This window comes from Plecotus auritus (genome assembly GCF_963455305.1).
Source record: "Plecotus auritus genome assembly, chromosome: 12".
NCBI classification, from domain to species: Eukaryota; Metazoa; Chordata; class Mammalia; order Chiroptera; family Vespertilionidae; genus Plecotus; species Plecotus auritus.
In genome coordinates, this window is record NC_137778.1 from 13,327,132 (window position 1) to 13,344,723 (window position 17,592).

Below are 17,592 nucleotides of genomic sequence, written 5' to 3' on the forward strand. Positions count from 1 at the left end.
TCCATTTTGGAATCTACTCTTCTAGTAGCCTTTTGAATGTTAGGCTCGGAGGTTTTTGGTAGCCTTGGTATTATTACATGAAGTAGCAGAAATAAAGAAAGACATAAATATTAAGTAGAATAGTTTACATATTATTTTGTTCATAAAATAACAGTAGGGTGCACTCTAGTAATAAATAAATACTTGACAAGTAGCAGTACAGAGTTTTAAATTTTGTCTTGATTTGTTTTCATTAAGAAGCATTCTGGTACCTAAAGAAACCAAATACCTTTCAAATATTCCAGATTATAATCAGCACTAAAACAGGTTATATTCTAAAAATCCTTTAAAACTTATTTGACCCATAGATTATCTCTTCATGTAGCCAAACTGTGATATTACTAGTTCCCGTGTACTTGGTTCTGACATAGAGCTTATCAGGTACAAAAAGAGGAGGGAGAGTTTCCTTCTCAATCTCTGAATGCAGGGCTACTTTAGGCAATATTTTATAATATGTGAAGTGTGACTGTGGAATTTCTAGTTATTGTCCTCAGTGCCTTAAGATCACCCCCATGGTATCCCCAAAAGTCTGAAAGCTCTGAACTGGAAGTCACAATGCCTAGGTTCTAGACCAGATCTGCCATCATCTTGTCACCGCCCAATAGAACTTCCTGCAAGGATGGACAAGTTTTGCTTATCCATATTACTTGGTATAAGAACCACTGCCTCACATGCCTACTGAACAATTGAAACGTGGTTAGTAGCACTGTTGAACTGGATTTAAAATTTTATTTTTAATTGTTTAAATAGCTGCACGTGGCTGGTGACTGCAAGTTGGGCAACGCAGAAACGTTGGTCATAGTTTTACCCTACTGCGATTGGTTCTATTGGATTAGAAGGTGGGGCTTAAACCAGGGGACACCTAAGCTCTAACTCCAAACATTCACTTCCTATCCCGTATTGTAAAATTACTTATTCTGCGTCTCCCCACTTGGATTTCAAACCTTGATTTCTTTAGTACAGATCATCTCAACTGAATATAAAGAAAAAAACATCTAGACTGACCTCACAAATTCTACCTTCTGTGGTCCCTTCATCTTTCTAGAGTTGATTTATAATTCTAAGGAGGTTGCATCTTAGTTTAAATGCATCTTAGCATGCTGCAGTTTTAAAAGTTTTACCTTTTTAAAAGGTAATAACTAGTGCTTTTAAAAATAATAAAGAATTTATGCCACCTAAAATTTTTATATTATAGATATATGTAAGAACAACTTTTCCTAGTAATTTCACCATTTGCAGATAAGTGCTAAGTTTTTGTATATCTTTCCACACATTTTTGTATGTGTATATAAATATATACTGCATGTATGTGTGTATCTATTGCATGTAGGCGAGTGTTCGTGTATGTATGCATATATATGTGTGTGTGTGTGTGTGTATATATATATATATATATACACACACACACACACACACACACACACACACATATATATGCTTAAAATGAGACTATGAATATACCTTCTATTTTATGACCTTAGTTATTTTTTTCCCTGTGAGTTCTTGTAAGTTGACTTCATTTTCATTCACTGCATAGTATATCATTGCATCGATATATCATAATTTGCTTAACCAAGGCCCAGTGACGATGGATGTTTAAGGTTTATTTTTTGTTTTCTTTCGCTATTGAACACAATGCACTGAATTGTCTCAAATATATATGTTTGCTCACCTATTACTTTCTTAGGCTGAATTCTTAGAAATGGAATTGATAAATTATTAGAAATGGATCAAATACTATACAGATTTAAAAGCTTAATATGCATTACCAAATTGCTCTCTAGAAAAGTTTTACCAACTATAATTTCACTAATAATACAGGGTGGGCAAAGGTGGGCTTACAGTTGTAATACAAATAATACAATAGTAATAAGTAATACTCTGCCCTTGTGGCTCAGTTGGTTGGGGTGTTGGTCCATACACCAAAAGGTTGCGGGTTTGAACCCCATCAGGGAGTGTACAGGAGGCAACTGATCGATGCATATCTCTCTCTCCCCCTCTCCCCCCTTCCCCCTCTCCCGTCACCTCTCCTCTCTCCCCTCCTCTCCCTCCTCCTTCTCCCCCCGCTCTCCTTCTCCCCCTCCCTCTCTCTCTTCTTCTTCCTCTCCCTCCCTCTCTTTCTCTTTCCCTTCCACTCTCTAAAGTCAATAAAAAAACATATTCTCAGGTGAGAACTAAAAATAAATAAACTCTGTTTCTTTAGATGTCTGTTTCACATATACACAACTATAAACCTACTTTTGCCCACTCCTGTGTATGTCTGCCCGTTGGTTTCATTCCTAGTATAAGAATTATCAATTTTGAAAAATTCTGCTAAGATGATAAGATCTTTTGTAACATGAATTATCTGAATCATGTCCGTATGTTTTGGCAATACCTGTAACACCCTTTGTATATACTGATCCTTTAGAAAAAATTGTGTAAAATGACGGGCCCGATTATTTTCTTTATGTGTGACATTGTAGGAAATCCCTGTGACTGACATTGATGTAATTGGAGTATACAAATGAATCTTTTTCTATTAAAACATAAAATCTAGCCCTAGCCGGTCTGGCTCAGTGGATAGAATGTCGGCCTGCGGACTGAAAGGTCCTGGGTTTGATTCCAGTCCAGGGCACATGCCTGGGTTGCGGGCGTGATTCCCAGTGTGGGGCATGCAGGAGGCAGCCCATCAATGAGTTTCTCCATTATTGATGTTTCTATCTCTCTCTCCTTCTCTCTTCCCCTCTGAAATCAATAAAAATATATTTTAAAAACCCCATAAAATCTAAATCTTGAGCTTTAAAAAAAAAGTCTTGGGCTTTTTAAGTGAAAAGTTTATACCTCTCTAAAGCTGAAAATTTAGCTTGTGTATTTGTTTATATGTGTTTATATATTTGTGTGTATATGGATATATATGACATTATATATACATGTGTGTACATTTTATATATATATATATACACATATACACATGTGTGTATATAGATATAAAACTATAACAAATTCATCATCCTTTATTGCATTAAAATTTTGATTTGCTCTCCTTGTTGCAAATAGATAATTCCTACATGGACAGAGATGAGCATGGTTCCTCCTCTGAAAGCGAAGATGAAGCACTGGGTAAATACCATGAGGCCTTATCCCGAACACACAATTCCAGACTACCACTGGCTGATTCTAGACAAAAGAACTATACTTGGGAAACAAGACAAAAATACAGTCCTCTGTCTGCAGAGTATGATGGATACAGTAGTGAAGCATCAATAGACGAAGGTAAGATCAGTTTTTTTTTTAGGTGACACACTATAGTGTTAGATAATTTGTGCCTAAAATTCTAGGCATCTGTGTTGTGGCTGCACAGTCAACAACAGCAGGTACAGCAGAGTCACATTTCTGGGAATATAACTTATTTAAATTTATATCTTTGGGCTCAAGCTGAAAACCAAAACACCCAAAACAAAACACTAAATAATTTAAATACAGTAGTAATTCTAGCTCTCTTTCCACAATGAGCATATGCCTAGCAAGCATGACGCGAAAGACGGGGATACGCTGTTCTCTCAGATGGAATCGGTTCCTGAATACCTGTTCCAGGAACTGATAGAGTCTAAGTACCTCAGAGTGTTGACTGTGATGCCCGTGTGTAAATGTGTGCACTTTCCTTCAATGTGGCCTCCAAGCATGAGCCAAATACTCCATGTGGCACACAGCAGAGGAATGTGGTGATGTTGGTTCTGTGCAGGAGGAAAAACTGTTGAGATGGGTTTATTGAGAGCTGGTACTGTATCATACTGTGCTTTAAGGATGATTTAAGGACTTTTCAAAGATTATTTTGTCTCTAATTAATTATTGCCTCTAATTGATTTTTGCCTCATGTACTGACATTGACTTTAGAACTATGTAGAAGACATAAGTCCACTCTCACATGTTTTTACATCTTTCTACAAGAGAAATAAGAGGTTTTAACAATTGAAGCATATTTATTTCCACATTTAAGTAAGTTGTTCATGTGCTTGTTATAACATATGACTACTCATATATAATTATGATCTTTATACCCAGATCTAAAGAAAAGAGCAGTATATTTTAGCATATTATTATACCAAACCATCCTTAATTTTATAGCTGTGGTTGGTGTTTTAGGACCTATTCCAATTGATTACTTAAAGTGTTACCCCAGTAGTCAAAGGAGCTACATCATCTTTTTTTAATATTTGGCTTAATGCTAACTAAAGATCGATAAACCTCTTTTTATTTCTACTAGTAACCAGGTATAGTAAGAAACTAATCGGGTACTGAGTCATTCCTATATAGAAAGAGAAGAAATAAAGCATATTAGACATGGACTCTGCCCTCATAGATACCTTTCTAGTGATGACGAAAATGAGATGTGTGTTCACAAAGGTAACCAAATAATGCAAAGCAGTAAAGCCAGTCCCCAACTTGTTTACACCCTGGCATGTGGATAGCAGAGCAGAAAGAGAAGTTTGAAGCCTGACCCTTTTTCACATCCGGCTCTATGACTTAACATATTAACTATGAAACCTTGGGCAATGCAGTTAATTGTTGATATGTTTGTTTTATTGTCTCTGAAATGTGGATAATACCTCTGTGATAGGGTTGTTATGGACGCTGAATGACAGATGTGGTCGTTTTCAGCATAGTGTCCACAGCTAACAGGTAAGCGATCAGTAAATGGTTGCTGTCAGTGGGAGTGGTGAAAGCAGTGATGGAGATGATAGTAGTCATGAGCAAGCCCCGAGTTTGTAATCTGTGACCCTCAACACGTCCCTTTTTGTAGCTTCAGTTTGGGATTTTTCTTTTTCCCTATTTATTTCTCCTCCTCCCGCATCCCCTACACGTCTCTGCTGTCTTGGTTGCTTCTTCCCTGTGGTCCTGTTCTCCTAGTGTGGCTCTGTGTCTGGGGCAGCGCAGTGAGGAGGGGAGCATAAACTTCAGTGGCTCTTCCGTTCTTGCCTAAACCACTGGAGCTGGCAAATATTCTACCTAAATATGCAGGACCCATCTGTACTTTTCTACCACCACTGCCCTCAGTTTGATAAAGCATCCAGGGTAGATGGATTTTAGGCATTCTGAAATGAGATTTATTTATTTCATAAACACTTGTTGAAGTCTTTTTATGTGCCATACTAGGGACTCTGTGTGAAATAGGAATAAAACGAGCTTCTTTCAAAGAGCCAGGGACTTGGGGAGGAACACCAGGAGTATATGTGTACTGTACTGTGATGAGAGGTCTGTTGGTTTCATGAACAAAGTTCCATGGAAACACAGAGCAGGAGGTGACTCAGACTTCATTTGGAAGGTGGGCATATGGGGATGTCTAAGGCAGTGTTCACGGAGTAGGTGAACCGGACTTGAGAGAAAGCTGTTTCAACACCATGGAATAGTGATTGAGTGAGAGCAGAAGAGTGTGTACTTCAGGGTCTAATTTAGGGTCTGTGTTTAGAGAATGGGCAGGTAATAGGATTGAATGCTCAGGAGACTGGACATTGTCTCACAGGAAATACAGAGTCCTGGGAGGTTTTTAAGCTGGACAGTGTTCTGTGTCTCTGGATCTATTTTGTTAGTTTATTTTGTTCATTAGATTCCACATATGAGTGAGATCATGTAGTAACTATTTTTTGAAAACAACTTTATTGAGATTATTTTACATGTAAATTTTACTCATTTCAAGTGTATGATTCATTGATTTTTAGTAATTTTACTGAGTGGTACAAGTATCACCATAATTTATCTCTAGAACATTTTCATTTCCTAATAAGATCTGCCATGCTCACTTACCATTAATCTTCTTTCTCACCGTCTGTCTCAGGCAGTCACTAACCTACTTTCTATAAATCTGCCTATTCCAAATATTTCATATAAATGGAACCATGTAATCTGTAGTCTCTTGTCTGGATTCTTTCTCTTAGCAGGTTCATTTCTTGATGTAGATGTGTCAGTACTTTGTTTCTTTTGTTTTTAATCCTCACCCAAGGATATTTTTCCATTGATTTTTAGAGGGAGTGGAAGAGAGAGGAAAAGACAGGGGGAAACATAGATGTGAGAGAAACACATCGATTGGTTGCCTTCTGCATGAGCCCTGACCAGGGCCCAGGCCAGGGAGGAGCCTGCAACCAAGGTACATGCCCTTGACCGGAATTGAACTCGGGACCCTACGGTCCACAGGCCGATGCTCTATCCACTGAGCAAAACTGGCCAGAGCAGTAGTTTGTTCCTTTTTATTACTGAGCTGTAGTTCATCGTGGTAGATGTACCACATAGTCTCTGTCCATTCATTCATTGATGAACATTTAGCGCATTTCCAGTTTTTGACTATTACAAATAATAATGCTGCTATGAACATTCATATGTGGTGTTTGTGTGATTGCCACTAAGTATGCTAAGATCTTTGTGTGCACTGACATATTTAATCTTCATAACATCATATTATCAACTCCATTTTACAGATAGAGGAACTGTAAAATTACAGTGGGCCCAGGATGCAAACAGCCAGTCTGATTCTAAATCCCGTTTTTAATCACTATATTTTCTACTTCTGTAATGAATCAATTAATATAACACTTATTTTCTATTACAGTATTTCTATTATATTGATTAATACAGTTAAATGAGGATTCTAACTAATTTAGATCCACCATTACATAGTCCTTTAAAACCAGAATTTAGGTTAATACTGTTCTTTTCCCCATTGGATTTATTATGATTAGAAAGTTTTATGAAAAGAATAAAGGTGGCATTTACTTTGCCAGATTCATCCTTGTTTGCCTAGCACCTGTCAAATAGTACAGCACATAGAAAAGTAGCCTGTATATGTTTATTGAATTAATGTCATATAGTGTTTTCCACCTTCATTACTTATTTACCTTTTTCTATATATCCTAATTTGAAGAATTTAATGTAGATCATGGTTTCAATAGATGTCTGATTAAATATCCTGAGAATATTACAGATGTTTTAAAATACAAACATAGGTTGGTAAACATAGGTTGACTATAGCTCAAGACTTGGGAATGCAAGTTTTATGTTATGCAAAATATGAATAATAAAAATGCTTGCCTTTTTGCGGGTGATATTTTTTTGCATAGGGGAAGTGTCCTCAGTGTCACGGTAGGGACCACATGATCTCAATTGGTCACATTATTGGTGCTACTGACTTTGCTTGATTTAAATGGTGTGCTCTCCACTAGATTTCTCCATTTTAAAGGTTTCCCCCCACACACACTTTTTAATGAGCTGGTACATTGAGACTGTGTGACAATCCTGTTCCCCATTACTCAGTGGTTTTTAGCATTTATTGATGAGTCTTGCCTAAATCAATTATTACTATCTTTTAGCATTAGTACTCATCTTTTGCGTTCAGTGTTATAATCCATTCCTGTCATTTTTTAATTTGGATGTTCAAATTGCTCCAAATTTGGCTCTTTGTTGCTCATTCGAGCTGGCTCCGGTATCTTTCTGACATGTTCCTATCGGATATTGAACACTTCCTTACTTTAAATGCTTTTGGCAGAGCAGGTTGTATTTCCCTGCCCAGCCCCCAAAATTTTTTAATAACTAAGTTTATTACCAATACATTGAGAATTACTATAAATGATGCTGGTATAACCTGTCATTTACCTGAAGAAAATAAAACGGGGCCTTCATCCTCTTCTGGTAGAAATGTGAATCTACCTTGAATAGACGGCAAACTCTGAAGGCATGTCCACCATTGACTCATCTGCAGGTCTTCTGAGAATCCATCCTGTCGAAATCAAAGCCTAGTGTGCAGGATGCATTCTGACAGTATTTTTTGTGGCTTTATTTGTAGTGGAAAAGCTCTGAATATAAAGTGAATAATTATTAAGGGGAATGGTTGAACACATTTTGTTTTTTCCTCATTAAGAAATAATGGATAGCATTAAAAAGGAAGGAATAAAACTATAGCAGGTATTGTTTGAGGAGAGAAAAGCGAGATGCAAAAATTGTTTGCATGTGAAACATTCCTATTAAAATTATGTGTTGCTAAGGGTGTAGTGCTTTGAAGAAGAGAATTTGTGAGCTCGCCATAACAATCCAGGGTGTGCAGGGGTCCTCTGCTCAGCGATGTCATTGGGGACCCGGGCTAGTGGGGAAGTTCCCCCGTCCTCAGCATGTGGCGTCAGTCTCTGGGTCTGAGGTGTCGGTTGCTCTCCAGTGCCTTATCGTTCAGTGCCATCCTTCAGAAGTAAAGAGAGCCCAGGGGGAAAGCCACTTTCGTTTTGAAAATGTCCAGTCTACGTTGCCTGAAGCATTCCTATTTCAGCATCCCCCTTGACTAGGCCTAGTCACATGGTCATGCAGCCTCCTATGCCACAGCCATGTGCGCTGCCCATATTTGGTGGTGGCTGTTGGTCCCCAAAGAAGGAAGAGGGAAGTAGATGTCTGGGGACACTGGTAGTGTGCCACCAAACCCCACACTGGTGTATGCATTCTTGCTCATGTTTGTGTATGATTCTGTGAGCTTGGCAGAAGACCTAGAAATATACTGGGTTGTTATTATGGAATACACCATGCAGGTATTGATGTGGGGAATAATGAGGAAGAGAGGAGAGATTTAAATAAGAGTGCAGAGAAGCTAAACAAAATAAATAAAATCTCTGCATAATCTCATTATGTTTGTTTTATATAAATTATGCTTGTATGAGATGTATGACAAAACTTAAACATTAGGAAAGAATACCAGCATGCCCATGTGTGTTATATTGCACTTTTTCCCTTAATGTGACAGGTTCTGGGAGATTAGAAATTATCATTTAGGAAAATTCTGTACATCTCTATCCCAGGAATAAGATAACAAGAGAGATAGGTGCCTTTTATTTGCGCTGTGTTTATAAATGAGCACGATGAATAACAGTTGGCAGTATGAAATATTACAAATTAACATTTTGAGAATAGGATACACTGGAGATATTGCTTAGGAAGAATCTTAATTACTAGCATGATAATTTCATCTGACTAGTAACTAACAGACTTCTCTAAAAAGATTAAAGTAACAATTAGGTATTTGAGTAAGTAAAGGATGATTATTTCACGAATCATTTCTTTGGCAGTTTGCTGTGATGACTGTTGAGATGTAGAAAGAAAGTGTGAGTAAGCACATCATTCAGTTGTGTTGCTGATGATGCTTTGGAAACTGCTGGAACATATACAGATGGTTGACATTAGTAATGTTTTTGACCTTACAATTTAATTACTATGTGGTTACAGTAAATAAAGGCAAACAAAAAATGTTCAGTAAAATTACAGTGGCTACATTTTATACCTTATCACAAATGTACAGTTTGTAGTTATTCTCTACATCAAAATGTTGCTCTTTTTGGCACATTTTGTTCCTTTTGACATGATTGAATGGTTGATCAATACTGAAGCTTTGTACTGACATGGAAAGGAGTTCCTTGGTATTTTAAAATGTGTCGATGATGCCCATCTAAGTAACTTTAATACATTCCCCCCCCTACAAACTCATTGAAGTTATTATGCTATTATATTTTGTTTTCTGCTAAGTAGCTTCAGTATCAAATGTCAAACATAATTTATACATGCAAAACTGCTAATAGTGAGAAATAGCATTTTGAATAAGAAATCTGCTTCTCTGTAGGAGTAAATGTCGAATACCTGAGTGAATAGATTATTGTGTTCCTTAAAAAACACACCCTAATTTAAAATTTGTGCATATTCAGTTGAATAAAATGACATTGGTAATTGTCTTAAAATTTAACTCGTTATCCTAGTTGGATTTTTTATTGGGATGGCCTTCCTTGGTTAATAAAATTGTATAGGTTTCAGGTGTACAATTCTATAATACATCATCTGTATATTTTATTGTGTGCTCACCACACAAAGTCAAGTTTCCTTCCATCACCATTTAACCCCCCTTTACCCTTTCCTACCTCTCCCAACCCCAATTCCCTCTGATAATCAATGTACTCTTGTCTGTGTCTATGAGTTGTTGTTGTTGTTGTTGTTGTTGTTGTTGTGTGTGTGTGTTTGCTTAATCCCACAACCTTTTTTTCCCAGCCCCTAACTCCCACCCCTCTGACAGTATCAGTCTGTTCTCTGTATCCATGAGTCTGTTTCTATTTTGTCTATTTTATCCATTAAATTCCACATATAAGTGAAATCCTATTGTATGTGTCTTTCCGTGACTGGCTTATTCCAGAATCGATCATTCTTTAAAGTAGTCCTGCTTCTTTTGGTGAGAAATGGTATTTAGAAACGAAGCTCTAGAAGTGCTTCTTACCGCTGGCTGTCATTGCTGCTGGGCTCTCTCAGGGGACACAGTCCATTCTGATACCACTGCTTCGAATCCAGGATCACCAGGCTCCTCCTCTCCGCTCCCTGTTCTGAGTTTATACCGCCTTTCACCCGCAGTAAGAGCTGTGGTTCCCAACAACATTCCTGTACTTATTTCTTTGCTCAGTACACATTACACACAAAACAGTTTGGGAATTGCCACACAAATACTACTTTGAACAATAAACCTCTTAAGTAAATTTCAAGAATTGTTTGCATTCTATTAGCCTTAGAATACATCCCAGTAAGGGTATGTAAGTAATGGGTCCAAAAGTTATCTGATTAATTCTTTTTATTTTCTTCATTGTAGTTATTTATTTGGGATAAATATAGTTCAGTTCATATTTTGGTTTCATCCAGTGTTGGGTTTGTTTTCCATCTTTTCAATTTATAAAGCATTAATGTAGTTGAAAAGTAAAAGCTAAGTAAAAGGTATAGTCAGATAAATCCCATTCCTTTTTGATTTCCTCCACTTCATTCCCACTTATCTGTGTAGGTAACCACTTTCATTCGTTTCTGGTTTATCCTTCCTGTGTTTTGTTTTGCAAAAAGAAGAATGCATTTCATTATTTCCCCTTTGTTGTTATATAAAAAGGTAGTAAACTATGTATAAGTATGTGTTTATGTATAAATGTATATATATATTTTTTCTTTTTCATCTTTCTTTTGCACTTAGATATCTTGGAAATCACTCCATATGAGGTCATAGCAATCTTCCTTTTTTTTCATCTGCAGTTTACACTCTTGAATAAGTACATAGCTATTCAACCAATCTCCTACATATAGAGGAAATACCTCTCAGACTACTTTCTGTAGAATATTAATATCAAATTTCTTTGAAAGACTAGCCTTATAGCTGTTATTTTGTTTACTTTATACTTAACTAGAGGCCCGATGCACGAAATCGTGCAAGGGGCTCACCCTTCTCCCCCACCTCACACCCCCCCCCCCCCGCCACCGTGGGCCTGTGCCTCGGCCCTGGCCCCTGCCCACCATGGAAGCCACCTCTGCTTCGACCCCCGCCTGCTGCAGCTTTGTCCGGAGGTCAAGTTCGTCTGGAAGGACATCTGGTCTAATTAGCATATTATGCTTTTATTATTATAGAAGATTGAAACTGTTAACTGTATATTCATTCTTTTCAGCAGGTTATTGAACTTTCTTGTTGCCTGCTCTGTATGTTAACTTTTGGACTTTTTTGCATATATATAGTCAAATTTCTTGGATTGTGTTCTGAAGCAAAATCCATCTGGAGCATCTTGCTTTCAAATTACTAACAATGACTTACTGAATTTTTTTCAAGCTCTTGTCTGTTAAGTTACTCTTAAAGAGCAATTTTTTTTAACTCTTAATTACAGAATTTTTAGTATATTCAGGCCCCCACCATGGTAAATTGTTTGGGACCAATTTTAGGTATTAAAACTATGCACAGAAACGATGGCATTCTTAGGGATTTAATAAATAATAAAGAGTTGGCAGGCAGGAAGCATTGTAAATGGTTAGGGATCCATTCAACAGATTAATAGGAAATTAACAAGTTATGTTAATTACTTAAATAATTTCACTTGTCTGTCAAAAGTTTGTTTCCCCTTTTATAAAATTTAATCTATCATGTGTTATCTTGAAGTTTTAGGTGTGTTATTAAATGCCAAGGTCATTCTCTACATTTTCTTATGATTTCCAGTATTATAGTTTTATATGATTATCTGCTACATGACTACAAATTTTCTACTTTCATTTATTTACATGTAAATACATAGCCTTGATTAAAGAAGACCAAATTACACCAAAACATGGAAATTTGATATCTATACTTATAGACAAAAATATTTTTACTTCAACTTTTTATGGTTATATATACAAGATATGAGCATATTGTACGGGATGCTTTACGGTGAATCACTAGCTCATGCCCTAGTATTTTCTGAAATGTCTGCCCTGCTGTGCACAGAGACAGGAAACTAGCTTTTTAGAGAAAATTAACTTCTTTCTGCTGAGTCTGAGAGCAGCAGGTGGTCGTGTGTGGCTGGAAGAGTACAACATGAGATGGAAAAGTTAACTTGGTGGAGATCACGTAGGTCTAAGCTGCTGGGCTAAGCAATTTGCACTCTTTGGCAATGAAGAGCCATTAGAAGGTTTTAAATGGGAGCATTACATGACCTGACATTTGTTGGAGGAAGGTAACACTATAAGTCTGTAATGGATTGGAGATGTGAGAAATTGGGAGATAAGTTAACTGTTCAGGCAGGAAATTGTTATAGTTTAGTTTAGCAATAACAGGAGTCTCGTCAAGTAGCTAAATGTAACAGTTCCCAGCACTCATTAGGCAATTCTGTGGATTGTGTCTGTAGAGTGAGCTCCTAGCTGTTCAGCGTCTACCATTCTCATTAAAACCTAAAGCCCTTGACCATCTTTCTAACCCTGGAATTATGAACACCTTTTCGTTCTTATGAAAGTAATTCGTGTAAATAAAAGTACATAAGAAGTCAACAGCGTTTTTAGGCTTACTTCCTCCTTTTGGTATGGAATATATCTTCCAGTGGCTTCCAGACAAGTATTGTTACGGAGGGGAGCTCCCGAAGTGCTGCGCTCACGAAAGTCTCTTTATTCTAACTTCCTAGTTGATTAATGGTTTGGCCATTGTCCTCTCACCGGAGTGTTGCTGGAAGAAGCCTATTTTATTTTAGTTCAGCCTTTTTAGATGTTTTATTTTCCCTGGAAATTTCAGATTATTTTCCTCCCCTATATTATAAAATGTTGTAATGATGTGCCTTGGGCACAACTTATTATAAGTATAGCCTGTGAGGCCATACTGTGTTTTAGAAGGATCCTCCATTATCCTTCCTTTTTTTTTTTTTTTTTTTTTTGGCATGTGGTGTGTGCTTGACTGCGAGTACCCTTGGAACTGGTCATAAAAGGTGGCCGAGCATCCCGCCACTCATCACACTGATTTGCGCTTAATGCTCTGTCGTCAGTAGAATGCCTCTCCCTCTCTTCCTCCCCTGCCCGCTGTCCCTCAGTGGGCTGCTAGGGTGCTTAGTGGAGGATACAGCTGTGGTAGGGGTGTTGTTCGTTGCTTATTGTGCAGGCTCTCATTCGCCTTTTCTTGTTTTTAGCACAGACCCCCCCACCCCAGGTGAGCTCCGTGGAGTGCATGGGTCTGTTTCTCATCGTATTCTGACTTAGTCACGTGAGGCAGGAAATGAACACACTGTGGACGAACTTACTTCAAATTTATCTTTGATCGTTATTATCTGTGACATAACTAACTTTTCTGAGTCTAATTTGTTGAGAAAAGAGTTTATAAACTTGGAATTATCTTTTAAAAAAAAGGAAAACAACTGTCTTTTTATTGATAATTTTATTAGTCAAGTAGGCAAAGTAACTCTTTCCTCCCCCCTATCAGAATGTGACTCTTAAAAATTTAAATTGAGTTCCCAGTTACCCTTGTCACTTCACCTCGACAAACGTTTTAGAAACTGTTTCTAAACAGGTTGTCTCTCTTCTTGTAGGACATGTATGAACATATAAATACGTGTGTGTTTTTTGATGCTATACTTACAAAGTATTTTGCTCTTTTGCCTAAGACTAAGCTGGGTTTTGATAAAAGTTCTATAATTATACAGGTTCTATAATTATACAACACTTGCTTATTTTAAAATGTTGACATAAATTAAGCCAAAGCCTTATTTTCATAAGTTTATGTTCTTTAAAAATATATTTTTTATTGATATCAGAGAGGAAATGAAAGGGAGAGAGATATAGAAACACCAGTGATGAGAGGGAATCATCAATCAGCTGCCTCCTGCATGCCCCCCCACTGGGGATGGAGCCCGCAACCCAGGCATGTGCCCTTGACTGGAATCGAACCTAGACCCTTCAGTCTGTAGGCCGATGCTCTATCCACTGAGCCAAGCCAGCTAGGGCAGTTTATGTTCTTTAAAGTACACTTGACGACATTATATTACAAACATTGTACTGACTTAAATATTCCCAACATTAAACCTCATGGAGCGTATGCCTCCCAAGAGCTTGCAATGAAACCAAGAGTAAAGGAACCTATAGGGCAGCGGTTCTCAACCTGTGGGTCGTGACCCCTTTGGGGATCGAATGACCCTTTCACAGGGGTCGCCTAAAACATCCCTGCATATCAGATATTTACATTACGATTCATAACAGTAGCAAAATTAGTTATGAAGTAGCAACGAAAATAATTTTATGGTTGGGGGTCACCACAACATGAGGAACTATATTAAAGGGTCGCGGCATTAGGAAGGTTGAGAACCACTGCTATAGGGTATGAAATTAGATGAGAATGGGACCAACTAAAAGCTAGTTCAGACCCCAAAAATATCCCACAATATTTTTAAACCTGTGCTCCAAGAATGAATCCTGTGGATTGTGGGTAGCGGTTTGCTCTGGGAATAAGATAAAATGAGGGGTGGGAATAAAAATGAGAATACAGGGGAGGAGGGGGGCTAAGAGATCAACCAAAGGACTTATATACATGCATATAAGCATAACCAATGGACACAGACAGTAGGGGGATGAGGGCATTTGCTGGGGGGTGGGAGTAGGCAGGCAGAGGTCAATGGGGGGAAGAGACACATGTAATACTTTCAACAGTAAAGAATTTTAAAAAATGAAACAAACAAGGAGAATACAGGTGTAGCTTCTTATCTATTCTTTTACTGGTTTAAATAATTTAGATTTTATTTGAACAAAAAGTCCGGTCACTAGAAAGTTTTTTTTTATTGAAAGCCATTCATTAATAGTATTGATAGTTGAAATCCAAATATTGAAGACAAGCTTGAGCATGAAGTATATAAGTATCTAAGTTAAGCTTTCCTTGTTCTCCTATTGTTGTTTTAACACCTTCTCCAGTTAGCTAGTCTCTTCATTGTTCCCTATGGTCGTCATGGTTACTCCTGACTTTGTACCTTCCTTGGTATTGTACCCTAATGTGGCACATCAGAGCCTCTGCCTACTTAGCTCTGAATTTCAAGGCCAGAGTTAGGGCCAGCTTGTGCCATGAAAGTTCTCACTTAAACGCACACACATTGATCTTTCCGTTCTCAGAATTTCTGTAGCTGTCAATTAAATTGCTTTGGGTTGTTCTTTTGTTGCATACAATCATTTATTTCACTTCACTTCTGTGTGAATTTTCACTTTCTCACATAGTGTTCCCTTACAAACTTAATAACTCGGTTTTTATATTTAATTGAAATGAAGTCATGAATCTGACTTTCTTAGTTACAAGCTGTTTCCCTCATTATCATGAAGCATTAGTGTTGTTGATGACTTATATTTTGGACTTCTTGAGTCTGATTCTTTAACATGCTTTATGCTCTTTCTCCTTTTACATTCTTCTTGACTTGCCCACAGAATTGTATAAATAAATCGTTCATGTTTGGCAGCTATATTCCTTCTACAACAGCATCCTCTTTTACTATATACGTTTCTTATAAGTATTTAGGGGCAAAGAGGATCATCCTTCAAAATATACAGAATACACCCACTTTCTGTCCCTGTCTGCCCTCACCTAGGCATTTGATCATTTTAGTTTGTGCATCAGGACCTATACCTACAATAGGTAGAGTGATGTTTGGAGAGGATAGTTGATCCCTATTTCAGGATGATTTAGTGGGACTTTTCATGGGACATTTGTTATTGGTTTCAAGGGGCCCAAAGATGGAATAAGGAGGTGATACTACTGAATTCCCCTGCCCTATCCTAAACCTATGGCTAACTAGTACCCACTGACTGTCTGAGTCAGACACTTTCCCAAGTATTTACTACGAGGTGGCCCCAAGTGGTTCTGTTAGTCCCAGATGTCATTCCATCCCCCATATCTCCAACCCTAGCCCTTAGCAAATAAACACACTGAGAAGTAAAAGAGAGTGGGAGTTTGAAAGTTGGGGAATTAACAGCTCTTTTCCCCGATCTCACTTCGCAGTGGGCACTTGGAATTCTGGGAGGGCATGGGGAAGTTTTGAGGCTTCCTGAGAAGGAGCCTGGGAAGCAGGGGAGGAAATGGGAGCTGTGGGGGTCAGGCATAGTGGGCAGCCAGCCAGCCAGGGGACGCCCGACCTTTTAGGGGATGGGACCATGGACTGCTGAAGGCAGGGGAAGGGAGACTTGGCTGCCCTCTCCTGGGGAGGCTGAGATGAAGCTGAAGAAAGGAAGTCCCTGCATCACCTCTGACGTAACCATCTCATCAGCAAAAGCTACCCCAGCGGACTAAAGCTAGAATGGGGTTAGGGTACCTTCCTGCTGCCTGTAAGGCAATCCTAGCAATTTCTGCCATTTCTTTTCCCTATATGTCATAGTAATTAGAGTTGGAAGAGAGAAGGGGAAAAAGTATTCCAACCTAAATGGCCATGGTTCTGGAATAGGGGGACTAAAAGTGCTGACCTCACTTTGTCAACCACGCAGAGTTCCATGAGCAAAAGGTTAATTGCCATCCGTGGGAGGGAGTAATGAAAGCTAATACTTAAAGTGCTTACTATGTGACCAGCACAGTGTGAAGCTTGTATATTACTTCATTTAATCTTTTAACAGTTCTGTGTGCTGTGGACTGTTATTAACTCTGTTTTGCATTAGAAATTTAGGTGTGGAAATGAGATTTGAGTTAGACTTGGGAATGGAGTCTTTAAATTCTACTAGCTTGAGATCCTTGACTAACAGAGTGTGACTGGGAATGTCTGACCTCTGCCCTAAGGTCAAATTAAGGGCAGTATGGGGAAATTCCATATCATTCAATTAAAACATAGAAATTAGCATGAAAATTAAGCTGCTTCATGTTATATGCCACGTAATTGAGACTGTTTAATAATCTGCTTACTATCTAAAATCAATTGGACTCAGCTTTAGTATATTTAACATACATGTAATATAAATGTATATCACAAAAACCAGTTATATTAATCTGTAGTTAATGAAATACAACATTAGAGCTATACACTGAACCAAACCGGCTAGGGCCAACATCAGAGTTATATACAGCATGTAATATTTATTAATTTGGGAATGAATTTGGCGGTTAAGATTTGATAAATTCCCTGCTAATCTGAATGAGAGCATGTGTGTGTGTGTGTGTGTGTGTGTGTGTGTGTGTGTGTGTGTACACATAGATGAAACAAAAATATTGTCAAGTTTCTCTGTTATATGGACATGAATAGGATCACATTAACACTAATGCTCAAATCTTATTAGTGCCAGCTTCACATACTCATTCAC

At 37.9% G+C, this 17,592-nt stretch overlaps 1 protein-coding gene across 1 annotated transcript in view; it reads left to right on the top strand.

Moving 5' to 3' along the window:
- SYT14 (synaptotagmin 14) overlaps positions 1-17,592 on the top strand; it is a 155,382-nt gene that overhangs the window by 61,876 nt on the left and 75,914 nt on the right. Inside the window, exon 4 of the mRNA XM_080647749.1 lies at positions 3,079-3,294. Coding sequence (XP_080503875.1) covers positions 3,079-3,294 — 216 coding nt within the window. The remainder of the gene's footprint in view (positions 1-3,078; positions 3,295-17,592) is intronic.